Source organism: Notechis scutatus, chromosome 1 (genome assembly GCF_049901735.1).
Source record: "Notechis scutatus isolate UNSWTSFEM ecotype Mainland chromosome 1, rNotScu1.2, whole genome shotgun sequence".
NCBI lineage: Eukaryota > Metazoa > Chordata > Lepidosauria > Squamata > Elapidae > Notechis > Notechis scutatus.
The window spans coordinates 30,882,554-30,899,209 of NC_142009.1; the positions used below are offsets into that span (position 1 = coordinate 30,882,554).

Below are 16,656 nucleotides of genomic sequence, written 5' to 3' on the forward strand. Positions count from 1 at the left end.
AATGAGACCAATGACCGTTGTATTATCTGCAAATGTCAGTACTTTAACAGACGGATCCTTAGAAATGCAGTCATTGGCATAAACAGAGAAAACTAATGGAAAAAACACACAGTCCTGGAGGATGCCTGTACAAATTGACAGGGTGTTGATGTGATTTCCTCTAGTTTCACCTGTTGCTTCCTTTCTGTCAAAAAGGTAATAATCATTTATAAGTATGGACAGGAACAGTTAGTTGAATCAATTTGGAGTGAAGAATTTCTGGAATGACAGTATTGAATGCTGAACTGAAGTCTATGAAGAGGACCCATGAAAAAGTCCCCAGGAATTCAAGATGTTTCAAGATGCAGTGCAGTGCCATATTGATAGCCTCATCTGCTGATTTATTAATTTGGTAGGCAAACTGCAAAGGATCTAACAGTAGATCCATGATGCTTTTCAAGTGGACCAACACTAACCTCTCAAAGGTTTTCATAACTACAGAGGTCAGCGTAACTGGTCTGTAATTATTCAGCACTTTGATAGAGGGCTTCTTGGAAACCGGGATTACAGTAGAGCATTTGAAGAAAGAAGGGACATAGCGTATCTCCAGTGATTTATTAAAGATGTGTGTGAAGATAGGAACCAGTTGATCAGCATAGGTTTTCAAGCAAGAAGGAGTTACTCCATCTAGGCCTGGTGCTTTTTCAATCTTTTTGCCTATGAAACAGACCCTGCACATATTTTTCTAAGATTACCAGAGGTGGGAGGCCTAGAGGGTTAGAGATAGGTGTAGGAGATTTGACTATTGTTGGTGATCTTTTCTCAAATCTATAATAGAACACATTCAAGTCTTCTGCCAGATGATGCTTGCCTATAGTAAGGGAGGAAAGTCTGCTGAAGCTAATGATAGCCAATGAGGAAAAAACATCAATAACTTGCACTATGTTGATGATGCTCTGATAGCTGAAAATGCTCTGGAAGTTGTAATGATCAAAGTCAATATTGAAAAAAAAGGACCAGGATTTTATATAAAGAAGAAAAGTAATGACAACAAGTACAGCAACCAGCCTTAACACTGATAATGAAAATGCTAAAATGGTAGGTTATCTTCTGCCTTTCAGGGTCAACTATCAACAATAATAGGAAGCAGTAGTTAAAAAAATACATTGTAGCCCATCACTGGGTAAGATAGTAACAAACGTCTTGGAAAATACAGTAAAATGTTGTGTTGAGTATAAACCTATAAAGATCAAAATAATGCAGGAAATGAACTTTCTGTGTGACACAATGGAAGTGAAAGTTGAAAAAGCAGAATAGAAAAAATACTGATGCTTTTGAGCTTTCATGTTGAGAAAACTGAGGCTGCCCTGGATAGCCAAGGAGAAAAGACAAATGAGTCCTAGAACAAATCAATCCAGAGTCTCATGTGAGGTACAAATGACCAGGCTCAAATGATCATATTTTGGATACATAAAGACCCAGCTCCCCTGAAAAATCCATAATGATAGAAAAATGGCAACTTACCAAAAATTAGGCGAAGACACAACGCAGGCAAGCTGGATGGCGCACATGCCAGGTAAAAAGTGACTGGGCGGGGCAGGGCCAGCCAGTGGCACGATTTACCAGTTCTCCGAACTGCACAGAATCGTAACAACCAGTTCTATAGAACCAGTCCGGCCAGGTAGAATCCCACCCCTGGGGTAGATTGTTTTGTATTTCTGGGAACCAGTGTCTCACTGCTCTATTCTAATGATATTTTTAAACCTGTTAACATTCTTGGAAATGAAATGAGAGTAGAAACTGATATAGCAATAGCACTTAGACTTATATACTGCTTTATAGTGCTTTATAGCCCTCTCTAAGCAGTTTACAGAATCAGCATATTGCCCCCATCAATTGTCCTCATTTTACCCACCTCAGAAGGATGTAAGGCGGAGTCAACCTTGAGCCTGGTGAGATTCGATGTGCCAAATTGCAGGCAGCTGGCTGTCAGCAGAAATAGTTTGCAGTACTGCCCTCTAACCACTGCGCCACCAAGGCTCTTTAATATATAGTATCAGATGCAGGGGCTTTGGAGCGTCTTTATCAAGAATGTCTCCAGGCCCAAAGAACACAATTAAACTTCTTCAAAAGCAATAGTACACAGCACTATAGGTATAACAACTGACCAGAAAAGGGGAAAAGAGGTAAACTGGGTGGCAAGAAAGATTACCTGGGGGGCAGGAAGGCTAGAGGTTATACTAGTCCTATCAGTTTGCTTTCTGATAAATGGATAGTGAGTATAGCCTCTTTATAAATTAGAATCTCTCTCCCTCGACAAACGTTCTGTGAAAGTTTACAAGTGTTCTCAACATTCTCTGTATGCCCATAAACTCCAAAATTTTGCCTAGGAGTTGGATTATGTTATCATTCAGCATAAGGGAGGAACCAAATGCTGGCCTAGCACAACGCATGAACCAGATCATCATGTTAATATGATTCATTTATGTGGTTTGTTTGAAAATATAATCATGAAACAAACAATTGCCCCTCAGCCACAGCCTGTTTGCCCAGATATAGGAATTAATGGGCATGTTTGAGTAGGGGTTAACAGTATTGGACTAGAAGCCCAGACACAGTGAGTTCTAGTCCTGCTTTGGGCAAGAAGCCAGCTGAGTGACTTTGAGCCAGTTACTCAGCCTTAGGAAGAAGGCAATGACAAACCACATGCAAAAGTGCTGCCAAAGAAACTGCATGGATTTGTCTATGAAGTTGCCAGGAGTCTAGACTGACCAAAGGGACACAGTTATATCAGCCAGGCAATTTAGCCAACAGGAAAAGGTTGAAACTAAGTAAAGCACATGCTTTCTATGCAAAAGATTGTAAACCCTTGTTCTTCGTATCTACTGTATGATTAAACAGATTTTACATTACACATAGCATCTGCCCTGGGCCGCTTTCAATCTGTCATGCTATAATCTGGGTTAAATGTAACCACATTCCCTGCAGTTTTAGCTGCTATCTTCATCAGAATGAAATACAATTGATCACCTATCACATAACAAGGCTCAAATACAAAACAGGCAGACAAGCAAACAAGTCTTCAGAAAATGCAGTTTCAAAGCTATTAAACATTAATTTCACCATGGATTTTCCCTTTTCAAAGCAAATCCCCTCTCCATATGAATTTGGAAGACAGTGTTAACTAATACAGTATCTTGATGCCATCTCTAAGCTGTGCCTTAAAACGTAAACCACATCACACATCTCTCATGCACACGGAGACTAATTCATGTTATCCAGATTACAACAAGAACTACAAAAGTAGGCAGGACAAGAACTAACTTATTGTCCAGGACTACAATAAGAATTATAGGTATCCAGTCCACTTGCTGGACAGAACTGGAGAAACCCATTCAACTATCAAAGTCAGCTATCATCTGTCAACTTAACTTATTTCAGAATCTTGGTGTGATGATAAAATGTGGGCAAGAGGCACAAAGGCTTGAACTTCAAGGTAAAAGGTATGCTGCAATTCAAGTGAATACAAATAAAATAAATAAATTTATTAAAAAGAAATGGCAGTTTATATTTGCAGTATCTTCTTTATATCAGAGGTATAAAAGTCCAATTACATATAGAGGAAGGAAAGTGAAATTCCAGCTATATATCAACCATGTAAGTTTAACAAGTGAGGTAATGAAGTAAGAACCTTAAACAAAGCAAAATCTAAAAATGTCTCTACATTGAACACAGAATGCTAGACAGTATTAACAAGGGAAACAGGATATTCCCTCTAACGCCATAAATTCTGATCACACTCCTGGATATCCCTGGTAAGGAATTTACATGTGATAGGTGTCCCACACATTCACACACTCAGATTAGTAAATCCGGTCTTAAAGCAATGATGGAAATGTACCAAGGAAGAAACTCTTAAAACATGACTGTGGCAACCATGTTTTACTGATATTACTACTGACATAGTCCTCTATGATGGCACAAGTCGATATACCATCCTGAAGCATTTTGAGATGCTTCTGGAAAAACATTTTCAACTCCTACAAGCTACTATGTAATTGTTAAAGGAAAATGATAACAGATGTTAAAGCAACCCTCAGATCACTTATTAAAACTAAAAGTCAGAAAAGTACACCATTTGTCAGCCTGAAGGCTACACTTATATCCTAATTATATGGTGGGGCTACATTCCCCAAAGTGGATGGGATAGGAGTTTATGTGACAACTATATTAGATTTATTTGACAGAGAGATGAAATTTCAATTAAAGTGTATCGTAGTGAAGTTTTGCATTGAGACTGAAGAGACCTAGATTCAAGGCAGCATTCAGCTTGTGTGGAGGATACGTGATTGATTCTGAGCCATGTACTTTCAGTCCATCCTATCTCATAGGGTTCCATTTCTATGAAGGAAAAAAAAGAGAAGAATTGGAGGAAGGTATGTTATTCACACCGCCTGGCATGTATTACCTAGGATACTATCACACTCAGAAATTCTCCTGGTCCCCCACCCTGGCCTTCTTTAAGTTAATCTTTAAAATCTGAGTCTGTCCTCAGTCCCTCAGTCAGAATGGATGGTTGTGGAAATTCCCTTGTGGATTTTTTTAAAATTGTTTAACTGCTGGTTGTTTCCCTCTGGAATTTATTTTGGATTATATATTCTGTTCCTATTGTTTTTCACTATAAAAAATATTTGCATGTAGGAAAAATATAATAAATGCGATTATTCACTATGTTTCTTAATTTGTCCCTTCTGTCATATAAAAATCACAGATGAATAATACATTTTGGACAGACGCTTAGGATTTAAATCTTTAGGATTTATATTCTATATCTTAGGATACAAAAGTATTGCTGGTCTCTTGCAGTCTTAGGATTTTAAATTATGTGATCCTGATGTAAATAGTTAAAGCATTTACGGAAAGTTCAAAGAATTTAAGTGTGAATCAGGTAAGTTAGGTCCAAATGAAATACAATTCTCAAGCATGTTTAGCTACCTTTTGCTTCTGAGCCGAACACTTGTTATGATACAGGTCAACCCCTAATCATCAGGCAATAGTTGGTTATCTGAGCTAAATTTGCAATTTCCTCCATTATGTTATTCATTTGTCCATTCAAGGACCTTTCTGCTCTTCTTTCACCCTGTGATATATGGTAAAAAATATATATCTGGATTTGTATTTAATGCTTAATTTTTCCATTAGGATAGAAGGAATGGGAAAAGTCCCATTAATGGATTTGTTTCAGTGTAAATAAAATTATTAGAAAATTTAGTACTTTCAATGCCATTTGGAAGTTGGGTAATGTCTAAATCAAAACAACAACAACAATAATAGAAGTTTTTCTACTGATTATTCCTAGAAAGTATGAGAAAGAACAATATAGTCTATTATTCAGATTCTTTTTTTTCCCTACAATGGAAATTGATTTTTTTTAAGCCAGTGGAAAAAAATTCAGTCTGAATCTCATGCCAATAGTGAAATAAATTAAATTAGCTAATATGTCCACTGTGGACTCAAGGGTTTAATATCAAATAATGCAGATGGAAGGAGACCTTTTTAGCTACTTGGACAAATTTCCCATTTGATCCAAAGATTGAAATGATCACCAGCAGAGAAGCAGTGTGGTATTGTTGTTAGGAACTAGTTAAAACTGTTCATTTTTCTGAACCTGTTGCTCAGAGCATCAAGGAGCTGAATCTCAACACAGCTACTTTGTTGTGGCAACAGTCCCAATGGAAAGGCCTCCTATGTACACACCTGCAGAGTCAGAAGTTCAGATAAGGCTTCAAAACAGACACACAGAGACTACAGAGACTTTGAAAGACAATGTTCTCTCCACATAAGCAGTATTCAAGTAGATTCTTTGATGGCTTCTCGAAATTCTACTTGTGAAAAAGACTTCTCCATGCACAATTAGTAGTCCACTCAACTCAGACTTCTGTCTCCAAGACGGGCAGGCAAAACTCAGGTGAAAGTTCATAGGAAGTGCAGGTAGTGACAACTGTCCCATTAATCAATAATATCTGGCAGTCAGTGCACCAAAACCTCTCAATATGAAGGCTGCATTTTTGCCAATGATGGCTAGTAGCCATCCACGTATAACTAGCTGGCCAAGAAACCTAATTATTTTCCAAAGCAATTCATACTGTTGGCAGTCCTACAGTTTAATTATGCATCTTACTTGGCCCATTGGTATACTATTAAAATATACAGAAGAATGAATAAAAATGCTAAATACTACATAGGAAAATTTTATACTTCTGTCATAATTTTTAGTTATGAAAATATTTGTTAATGATTTGAAGTGGGAATAAATATTTATTTGGTTCTGCCACAGCAGCATTTTAAGAAGGAATCATTTTCCTTATTCACCCTCTTCAAATTCATTTTATAAACTTTTCATAATGCTTCATTCACCTTCCCCCAATCTCATTATAGCTACCAACCATCATCTTGATTTAGCCAAATAGGACAACTTTTAACCTTCACCTGCCAGAAATGGACAAACGGACATTCCGAAATTGAATTTCTATCAACTAGTCTACTGCAACATGTCCTTTGCAGTTTTCTTCTTGAAGGGAGTATGAGGGCTTCAGCTAGCAACAATTGTTACAAGTCATCAATTGACAAGGATTACTAACAGAAACCAGATTATACTAATCCTGATTCAACTATGCTGGATTCTGTATTGCACCCAGGCCCACTTGAAAGAGCTGAATTATTACAGTATCTGTAAAGTCATGGAGAGATTGGGCTCACCTTTGCCCCAAAGGTGCTTTTTCAAAAAGCAATTGGACTTTCTTTTTTCCTTGAAAACATTTCACTTGTCATCCAAGAAACTTCTTTGGTTCTGACTGAATAATGAAGAATGGAAGGATTTATGGTCCTTGCACTCATCAGGTGGTTAGCACTCTCCCTGAGAGTCATTGAGGCCACTTGGAAGTTTATCTATGCCCTCACAGTGACCTGAATAGCGCAAATAGCTGTGGAACCTTCTTAGAACTGCTGAAAGGATTGTGTTAACAAACAAGAGATAGGTGGTGTTGTATCCATCCCCCTTTGTCTTCAAAGGGAAAACAAGAAAGGCAGTTGGCTTTTGAAAAAAGACCTTTGGGACAACCATGACCTGGATGACTGAGAATCTCTACAGACATTGGGCTCAGCTTTGTTTCTTAGAAAATATTTTCTTCTCCCTCTCTCCCTCTCCTCTCCCTCTCTCTGTTCTACTCCCTCCCTCCTTCTCTCTCTCTCCCTCCCTGCCCCCATTGCTTAGTTCATAATTAACTCCATGTTTCTTTAACAAAATTACATCCATACAGTAATATCTTTTTTGACATATGTATGCTTCAATTGCTCTTCATGGAGGTAGAGCATGCGGAATACAAATCTCCATAATAGAATATTTTTTACATTTGCATATGTACATTTTCATATACAATGAACATTATTGGATCAAAAAGCAAACTTGAAAAGACAGCGGTGCAAAAAAAAAGTTTGGAATATTGTGTAATGTATGGGATACATTTTAATCTCATCTGCCTAAATAAACCTGTTAATTATTTGCAATCTAATCTCACATGAGAAAACTTCTGCTGAGTGCAGCATCTCATCCTCCTACTTCTATCTCAAACTGGGGAACCTTCACAGGGGTATTGAATATCCAAAGAGTTTTTGGTCTCAACAAGTAACTGTCAATAAGCAAGAAGCAGGCGTCCCAATTAGCTTACAATCCAGTAAAAGTAAGCAGAATTTCCCTTGTGACCCCTTACAATTCCATCTTTGTCTAGACTTTGGAGCACTAATTTATAAAATGCCTGAAGTATTTGGATGGGTTTCTCCTATCCATTTTTAAACATATTTAAATCAGGTACACAAGTAAGATAGGCAATACATCTTCAGAGTACTCCACTATAGGATTTTTTAAAAAAAGACTTCCAGCACTACAAAACACTAAAAGCTTTGTTTGAAATGTAAACACACATTGGATCAAGAATTGTAGTCATAGTTCTGTATTCTGTAGTTGAACATGTGTTTGTAAGCAAAAGAACTCAGATTTAATTAGTAGCATTCCATCTTAGGCTGTGAAAGACTGCTATTTCAACTGTATTTGGGTTGATCATCATTCATATGGTATCTTGCAAAGTTTTGAGCCACATCCATACGTTCATGTTCCCTGGAAATGGTGGAAGTTATAGGCCAATGTATTTGGAGATTATCAATCTAGGGAAGCACTACATTTTTATACAACAAGGAGATGATTCAATTTGATATATACTCCTTGTATTTGAAATTGACTACAGCTCACTAATAAAGAAGTTGAAATTTATGCAAATTATCCCAAATTCAGTTGCTAGGATTTCATGGGAAAACTGGGAAAAATTTCTACTTGTATCTAAAACACTTTTTCAGCCAATGTATAAATATACAAAGTCATCTTTATTAAGGGAAGTTTGCCTTAGAGGAGCAGGACACAAAACTGCAAAAACTTGCATATGGTTATTTGAAACAATTGCCAGCGACCAAAGCATGTTCTTGGAAATGAAACAAAATGATAAAATCATAACGATCATCATAGGCCAGGGTTGACATCCTGTCTCTCAGCTGTCTCTTTCCATTACTTCATCCAAAGTCAACTGAACTCTTCCAATAAGTAGACTGATAGATGACATGACAAGTTGTTTCATATCTCAGACATACCTGAATTACAGCATCATGCAGATCTCATTCCTGCATCTTATTCGCTAGGATTATCTGAGATGTACAACACCCCAATCTTTGCTGCAATCTAGTAGTTGCAAAAACAATTTTAAAAAAATCTTTAACTAAATCAAGTAGTTGACAAAATTATGAAAAATCACTTTGTCCAATCAGGGTTAGTTTCACAAAATAAAATGTAATTATTTTCAAATTTCTCCAGACACTGTCTGACATGTAGCCAAGATCTTTTTATTTGCATAAATTTGTCCACTCCAGTCCAAATGAAATGACTTGCCAAAAGTAAGCAGCCACAATGCTTCAACTGTAGTGAGAAATATTCAGTTGGATTTAATGCTCACAATTGCTGTGTATGCATTTTATACCTAAATTAACTTTATTATGACTTTACATGATGGTCTAGTTCACATAGCAATATAAAACAATAGCTGAATTTCCCATAATATATTGAAATACAAATTATTCAGCCCAATTTTAGCCTTATATGACGTTATGCAAAGCCCTTTTTTAAAAAAACCCAAGTCTTTCCTTGGCCTCATGCAATTAACTTATCAGTGTCAGATAATCGGGAAAAATTCTATTACCATTTTGCTATGGGGGGGGGCATGTGCTGAAACTATAAATAAACTAAGGTCAAATTGGAAGGTTCCATTAGTTTTTCTCTAGCGTCATTTAGATAAGGACACTTTTGAGCAAACTTGACCCTGGGAACTAAATAAATGTGTCCAAATAATTTTTTGTGGCAACAGTATATAGTTTACTGCTATTTTATTCTCAGACATTTTCAACTTCTCCCTCTAGCCTACAGGTCTGGTATTATTTGGTGGTTTTCCACCCAAGAATTAATGAGGTTTAGCTCTGTTTAGCTTTTGAAATCAGTCAAGGTCAGCTAGACGTTGCCACCTATTAGGACCACTATTACATACTTTATTAATTTTTTGTTGTTGTTTCTTCAAATTGATTCCTTTTCAAAAAATTTACAGACCAAAGGACATATTTCACAAATGTCTTATAAGATCCACATCTATGTCCATTCTTATGAAGAGAAGCCAACTTGATATGGGCCATTTTACAGTGAGTTACTTCACCCTTCCAATAAATCCTTCCAAACATAAACATTTCCCCAGTCCAACAAGCAATAATTCAGCTTCTGGCATGCTGTCTTGCTGGATTAGTCCCACCATAGCATTCAGGAGTAATTCAAATGACGGCCATAACAGCAAGAGGAACGGCGTCATTTATTTATTTTTAAAGAATAATATATTAAATGACTCTCACAAAAGGTTGTTGGTGATTAAGTATTTGTTCAATAGACTTTTGACAGCTGTGTGAGGCCCCCAAACAGATGTTGCTGCACTAATCCTGAAGGAAATCTTTGACATATTCCGATTTTAGATACAAATCCTCATTACAGAGAGCACAATTTGGCAAAGCCCTTTCTTAGATCCCACTTGGCTCCAAAGAACATTTAGAGCTTCAGAAATGGGCAAGGGTTAAGCAAGACCCTACATTTCCTCTGTTTCGGCAGAATAAGACCTGTGCAGTTCTATTTCTCAAGTACAATCCGTTGCTTCTTTCCATTCCCACCTTTCCCAATGATTCGGCATCTTCCAGTATGCCGGAGATGTTTATTTAGTGACAGAGCAAGTATAAGAACCCTCAGCCTACCCCTAGAAAATACACTCTAATTCCCATCTCAATACACAGCTGCCAAAAGAGATGGGTAAATTGCAAAGCACACATGCATTTCCCTCCAGCAGCTGCCTCAGCTTATATGGTTGATATTTGGATGTGTAAGGGAAGGAGGGAGAGAAATGATTTGGGCACAAATCCATCTTTCATGGTACAGGCAAAATTGAAATCTCTTGTTACAACCTTGCCCTGCTTGCATACATCATGTTCTGTGCTAGAACATGCAAGAGGAAGAGGGAGAGGGAGGGGGGAGAGAGGAGACCGCCTGCCATAAAGCAGTGCAAATGACATTTTGAAAAAGCAAGAAATTTATTCTGTTGCAGTGTATGACTTCACCGGCATATTTCCCAGGTTGCAGTTTCATACAAGCTACCCACACATGCTTAGGCGGGTGTTTTCCTTCCCTTACTCCCCCCCTCCCTAATCTTTCCTGTGTATCTCATTTTTTTCCTTGACTGTTTTTCCCCACCAGCATCAAGCGGATTTTAAACCCCCCCCCAAGCTACTCAAATAGGTTGCCTCCATTTTAAATTGGTTCAAAGCAAATTCCTCAGGAACTGCTTTAACCCTTCCAACTCATTTGAACATCATCTTTTATCAAAGCAATGCTTTGGGAAGGAAACTGGTCCAACCCGTCTGCAATTTAACCCCACCTGGCCTGTTTTACCCACATGATTTCACTGAAAAGGATCTTCATTAAGTGAACATATCTCTTCACACTCCATTTAATTTCTTACACCCCCCCCTTCCCATCATATTGCAAAGATCCAGTTTATTCCAGTTGTTAATTTCACATATATAAACATACCTATTCATACATGTACAAAGGCACGTGCACGCTGCACACACACACACACATTTTCATCTTCAAAAGGGGATTTCAAATCCTTTCCTTTCTCAAACTTTATTTTATCTTGTTTGATTAGCTTATATAAGCCAATCCACTCTTTGGATTGATGCCATCCCCAAGGCATCTTATGCACTTTGATGGCTTCACAACAACTCAAGTAAAATCCTCGTTCATTTTGGTATCCTGCTGTGAACCCTTTTTGCAAAATGCTCTGGATCGGTCTGTGCACCTGTGTGCATGCTTATAGGTGCACATACATGCAGATCAAGCAGACTCTGAGGCAGCTAAAGGCTCTCCCAGTTGCCTTGTTTCTGCAAAGGCTTCCTCTCTTAGCAAAGGTCTCTCCAGGACACCTTCTGCATCTTTTCCCATAGTTCCTCTCTTGAAAAAAGAAATCAGAGTTATTCTAGAGCTCCCCCTCTGCCAGGCACGGGCATCGACCTCCTTTTCAATATTCTACCTTCAGGAAGCCTGGGTGGAAGAGAAGGGAGGAGGGAGTCTAATGTCATAGTCACGATATAGTTAATCAGTTTATAAACCTGACCATCACTGGATATATATGGGGAAAATGATGCATAAATCTTGTGTATCTGACCCAACCCTGAGCCATTCCTTTTGCCAGTCCTTATATGCATAGCACACGAAAATACATTTTTCTGTCATTAAACCATACTGCTTTGGGAAAACAAGTTCATCAGTGGCTTTACTTTGTTATTCATGCATTATGGAACTAATTGCTTTTCAGTTTCAACTTGGTCCTATATTAGATTAGAAAATTAATCTAGCCACCTCAGGTTTTATGGATCCTTTTGAGGAAGTCTGCCCCCTCCCCTCACTCCACTTATTGATCTTCATTTTTATTTTTAGAAGTGCAAATACATTTCTACCCCCCTCCCCCTGTCTATCCCTGTCCTCCAGCATCGAGGCCTAGAATTGCCTTCTACAGTGAAAAATACTTCGCATCCTTAACTACTGTGTTCATTTATTCAGCAAATCAAATTGTGTTCAATGGGACTTATTCTCAAGGAAGCAAGGAAGGAAGTTTGCATTCTCATCTCTACAGTGCCTTCTTGGTAGAGCAGGAAAGAGAGAACTTGCTTTTCTCCAACATACTCTAGTATGAGTGATTGTCAACAGCTCAATCAAATGTGGTAATTTCTTCTTTTATAATGCCTTCCATGTATGTTGGGATTGCAATTCCTGGCCATCATGGCAATTCCATTCCTAATATATCTGGACGACACCAATCTACAAAATGTTACATCACTAGGTCTTGGTCTTATCTCAGTTTTCATCATCATTGGGACATTCATACCTACAATTTAAAAAGGTAAGATACATATTTCTGGTAAAGATGATCCAGAATGAAAGATTATTGTCCTAGGAGATGTAGTCCTAGGAGAACTTCCTTTATCATCTAAAGGAAGAGATGTCGGATGTTCTTCTTATTTCTCAACTGTAAAGGATTTAAAATGATATTCTCTTAATGCATTTTTTTTCTGTTATCTTATCATGCCAGAGTCTGAAGAACATTCAGATTTTTCTACCTCATATTCATTGTAGCGAACAAAGCCAACAAACAAGGTAATTTTAGAATGTAGTAGGGGGGAACAAAAACATCTGGAGATATCAGGCTGGGAAAAGCTTCTCTAATTTGGAGGGGAATCCAGGACATCTGGAAGGTACCAGATGAACCAACTCTATTTTAGATGATAACCAGAGGATCTTTTCTGATTAAAATGTAATCCTTGGCCAAATATCTCAGTGTTGTGATTTCTTTTTTGGTCATGCTTTAAGCATCTCAGTTATTCCAGATTGAAATATCTTTCCTGTAGGCACTCTGTCCACAGGTTTTCTTTGAGGGGATGACTTCAGGTTTTCCACAGGGGTGAAAAATATTTTAGGACCTAAAAATACTGTAGAAGAGCATAATACTGTTTCTTCTTCAAATATCCCAACTACAGTAGTTAATTCTAAGAGGTGATCTTATTAGTTTCCTAAGAGGGTAGACAAGATCTAGATGGCCAAAAAAGCTCCCTTTTTTTCTGCAGCACCCTGTTGGCTGGTTTGTGCATATTATGTGCCTGTGCTTCCTTTACCCAAACAGGGACAATACAACTGAATTCTTGGAGGTGACTACAAGTTGTTCCTCTCTATTTTAGACTTCCTTACACCAGACTATTGAATTACATCCCCCCCTCACATAGACAGAGGGAGGGAGGGAGGGAGGGAGAGAGAGAGAGAGAGAGAGATCATCCAGTAAACCCAAGTTCTCTGGGAATTATGGGGATGAAGTCCAGTAAATCCAAAGAGCTCCAGATTGCACTAAACTGTTCCATTTCTTCAGTGGTTGTACCGAAAGCATACACATGCAATGCTGCTCCCCCAACATAAAAGATTTTAAGAGAAATCCTGTCTTGGCCTCAGTGGCTGGCTCTGTTTCACGCAACTGAGCATTCCCTTACGTCACTTGGCATAAGCTTTTGAATAAGAATACGAGATTGCCTAGCTCTGCCTGAGATTTGGGAGACTGGAGACGTTCTTCTCCCACTCCCTGGTCATTCCTGCATACGCATATTTCGTCTTTCTGGAGAGAGTCCCACACTCCTAGGAATCCTCCTACCTCACAGGGCATCTGGAAGATTTGCCTGCCTCCCATCTCCCCCTCCCTCAGCAAAATCTCTGTAGGGAAAATAAGCGCAGACTTTCCACCTCTCCCCCCCCCAAATCTAGAAAAGGGGGCATCTCCCCACCCAGCAGCCACACTTACAATTCTTCATTGCAAACTGGGGACAGGGCCTTGCACCTCTCCAGCAGCCATGCATTTCTTGAGTGTACTCAGTCAGTCTTGGAGGTCACCCTTCCGCCGCCTGGGGCGAGACAGGGCCGTAGACCTCCGTACCCCTTTCATCCCTTCCAGGCAGCCTCCCCCGCCCCATTTCTCACTCTCGCTGCCTTCCTGCCCCTCCCGCCTTACCTCCAGACCTGTCCCATCTGCAGCAGGTGGATAACAGTCTGCCAGATCCAGACGGAAAGCCTGCAGAGGCGCTGTGCGCCGGGAGGGGCGGCGTGATGTCCCGGGCCAGCCCGACGGCCCGCTCCGACCGAGCCCATCATGGGAGGGCCGCGGCTGGTGAGGCCCTGCACGGCTCCCAGGCCTCCGCCGGTGTAGTCTTGCACGAACCATCGGAAGCTTAGGATCTGCACCAAGACCGAAGGCAGGAGGACGAAGGCCAGAGTCAGGCCACACCACAGGTAGTCCCGCCGGCCGTAGTGGTCCAGGGCCAGCCAGAGGTCGGTGCCCACATCGCCCAACAGCACCAGCAGCGCCAGCACGATCCACAGACAGTCCAGCCACGGCCGCTCCACCGCCAGCGCCACGACCGCCGCCGAGGGCGAGGGCGGCTGCCCGTCGGCCGGGTCCAGCGGGTCGGTGCCGCCACCCGGGCCCCCCGAGGCCGACCCCCCGGCCCGGCCCAGCAGGCTCCGTAGGCAGGCGCTCCGGCAGCCCCAATAGCAGGATGACGTGTTGCAGCAATGGCAGATGTGCATGGAGCTGCTGCCCCCGGCCTCGTCCCCCGCGCCGCCGCAGCCTCCCGGGCCGGCCGCGGCTGCGGCGGCATGGTGGTGCGGGAGGTCGTCCAGGTTGTGCAGCTGCGAGAAGCCGCTGCCGTCCGACTTGGCCGCCATCACCTCCGCCGCCTGCCGCCGCCGCCTCCGCCGCCGCCGCCACCGCCACCACCAGGCTCCCCCCTTGCTGCCCGGCCCGGCAGCCCGCTTCCCGCCTGCCCGCTTCCCGCTGCCCTCCCGTCCGTCCTCCCTTCCTTCTTGCCTGCCCTCCTCCCGCCCGCCCTCCTCCCGCCCTCCACCCGGGCCCCTCCGGCCGCAGGGCTCGGGATGCCCTCCCCACCACCCACCGCTTCCTCCTCCTCCTCCTCCTCCTCCTTTCCCCTCCGCTTCCGGGAGAGGAGGGAGGCGCTAAAGACCAACCGGGGCCCCCATTCCCTCCTCCTCCTTCCAGACCCGCAAGCAGCAGCAGCCGCCGCCGCCGCCGCCGCCGCACAGGAAGGATGGGGCTGGGGGACCCCTAGTGCCAGCGCCGGGAAAGAGCCAGCGCTCCACTGAGGGGGAAGGAGAAGGAGACCACCCCGCACGTCCGCCCACGCCACCGCGGCTGGCATTGAGGGAGGTGGGGGGACACCCTCGCCGGGCTGGCTGGCTGGCTTGGACCAGATCGGCCCGGTCTCCCCCTGCCAAAGTCCAGCATCCCCAGCTCGCCCCCCGCCCCTTCCCGAACGCCCTCTCCAGCTTACACAGGCGCTGGTTCAGCTCGGAATCTACCGAACCGGAGGCTTCCTGCAAGCATAGCCTCTATTGCCTGGCTTCCACCTCCATTCCACTTGCACATAGCCCCGCGTCCGCTTTTTATCCTCCATCCGCCATCCTTAGTCTCAGCATAAAGCCCCCTCCCTGAGATGTCCCCATGGCTTCCCTTGGAGGTGATGCGCCTGGGCGACTTTCACGCCTGTGAGCTATGTCACACCTCCGCCTGCCCGCCCTTGTCTTGCCGGACTTGCAGCCTACGACGTTAGTGGGCAAAAATTGCACTGACTCCTTATCATACTAGCCTCTCAGGACTCAGCTCTTCTGCAGCAAGAGTAGCAACCCCCTGGATTATTTTTATTCCTCCTCCTCCTCCTCCTCCTCCTCCTCCTCTCTCTCTCCACACAAACACACACACACACTATGCCAGTTGCAAACTACCATCCCAGTTTAAAACTAGTTGGATCAGATACAAATCCCAAGTGTTTATTAGCTCTTTTGAAACATTCCTACAATTCTGCATTTGCATTCTTAGATCATTTTCATAGAACGCTACCAGATTTCTATTTTTTCTACCCCCCAAAGCCCAGCCACTTTTCTTCTACAACAGATAAATGTGTTTAGTACTTCCCTGGAACTGTCCAGTCTAGATAGTATTTCTAAAGTGTTTATTAAAATGAGGTGCTTTGTGTCGTGCAAACATAAAATGCCAGCCCTGCCTAAGGCACACCAAAGTGCTTCAAGGAGGCTGGGGGAATGGAGAAAAAAGAAAAAGAAAAAGGAAGATGTGTCAGATCAATTAGAAGATGCTTGTGTGAAGAGGGCAAGCTTTTATTAGGAGTTTCAATGCAGCCCAAAAAGCACCATGAGAGAGACTGACTAGGTGGAAAGGCAGAGTGAGTTGGGAAATGGAGGATGCAACCCAGAATTTAAAAGGGATCAAGGTCCTAAGGGAAACCCAAGAAATGAAAAGAGAAAGATTCTCCTTTGCATTAACTACCTGGTGTTTCCCAAAGACAGCTTCTTCCTTGCCCTCATTCACCAATGAATTTCTGCTTTCTCTCTCAAAGAAGTATTCCCCACCTCATCCACGGGCA

At 41.9% G+C, this 16,656-nt stretch overlaps 1 protein-coding gene across 1 annotated transcript in view; it reads right to left on the bottom strand.

Moving 5' to 3' along the window:
* XKR6 (XK related 6) overlaps positions 1–14,935 on the bottom strand; it is a 178,750-nt gene extending 163,815 nt beyond the window's left edge. The window contains exon 1 of the mRNA XM_026671474.2: positions 14,214–14,935. Within this exon, the coding sequence (XP_026527259.1) occupies positions 14,214–14,926 (713 nt within the window). The 5' untranslated portion in view covers positions 14,927–14,935. The remainder of the gene's footprint in view (positions 1–14,213) is intronic.
* Between the last annotated feature and the right edge of the window lie 1,721 nt (positions 14,936–16,656).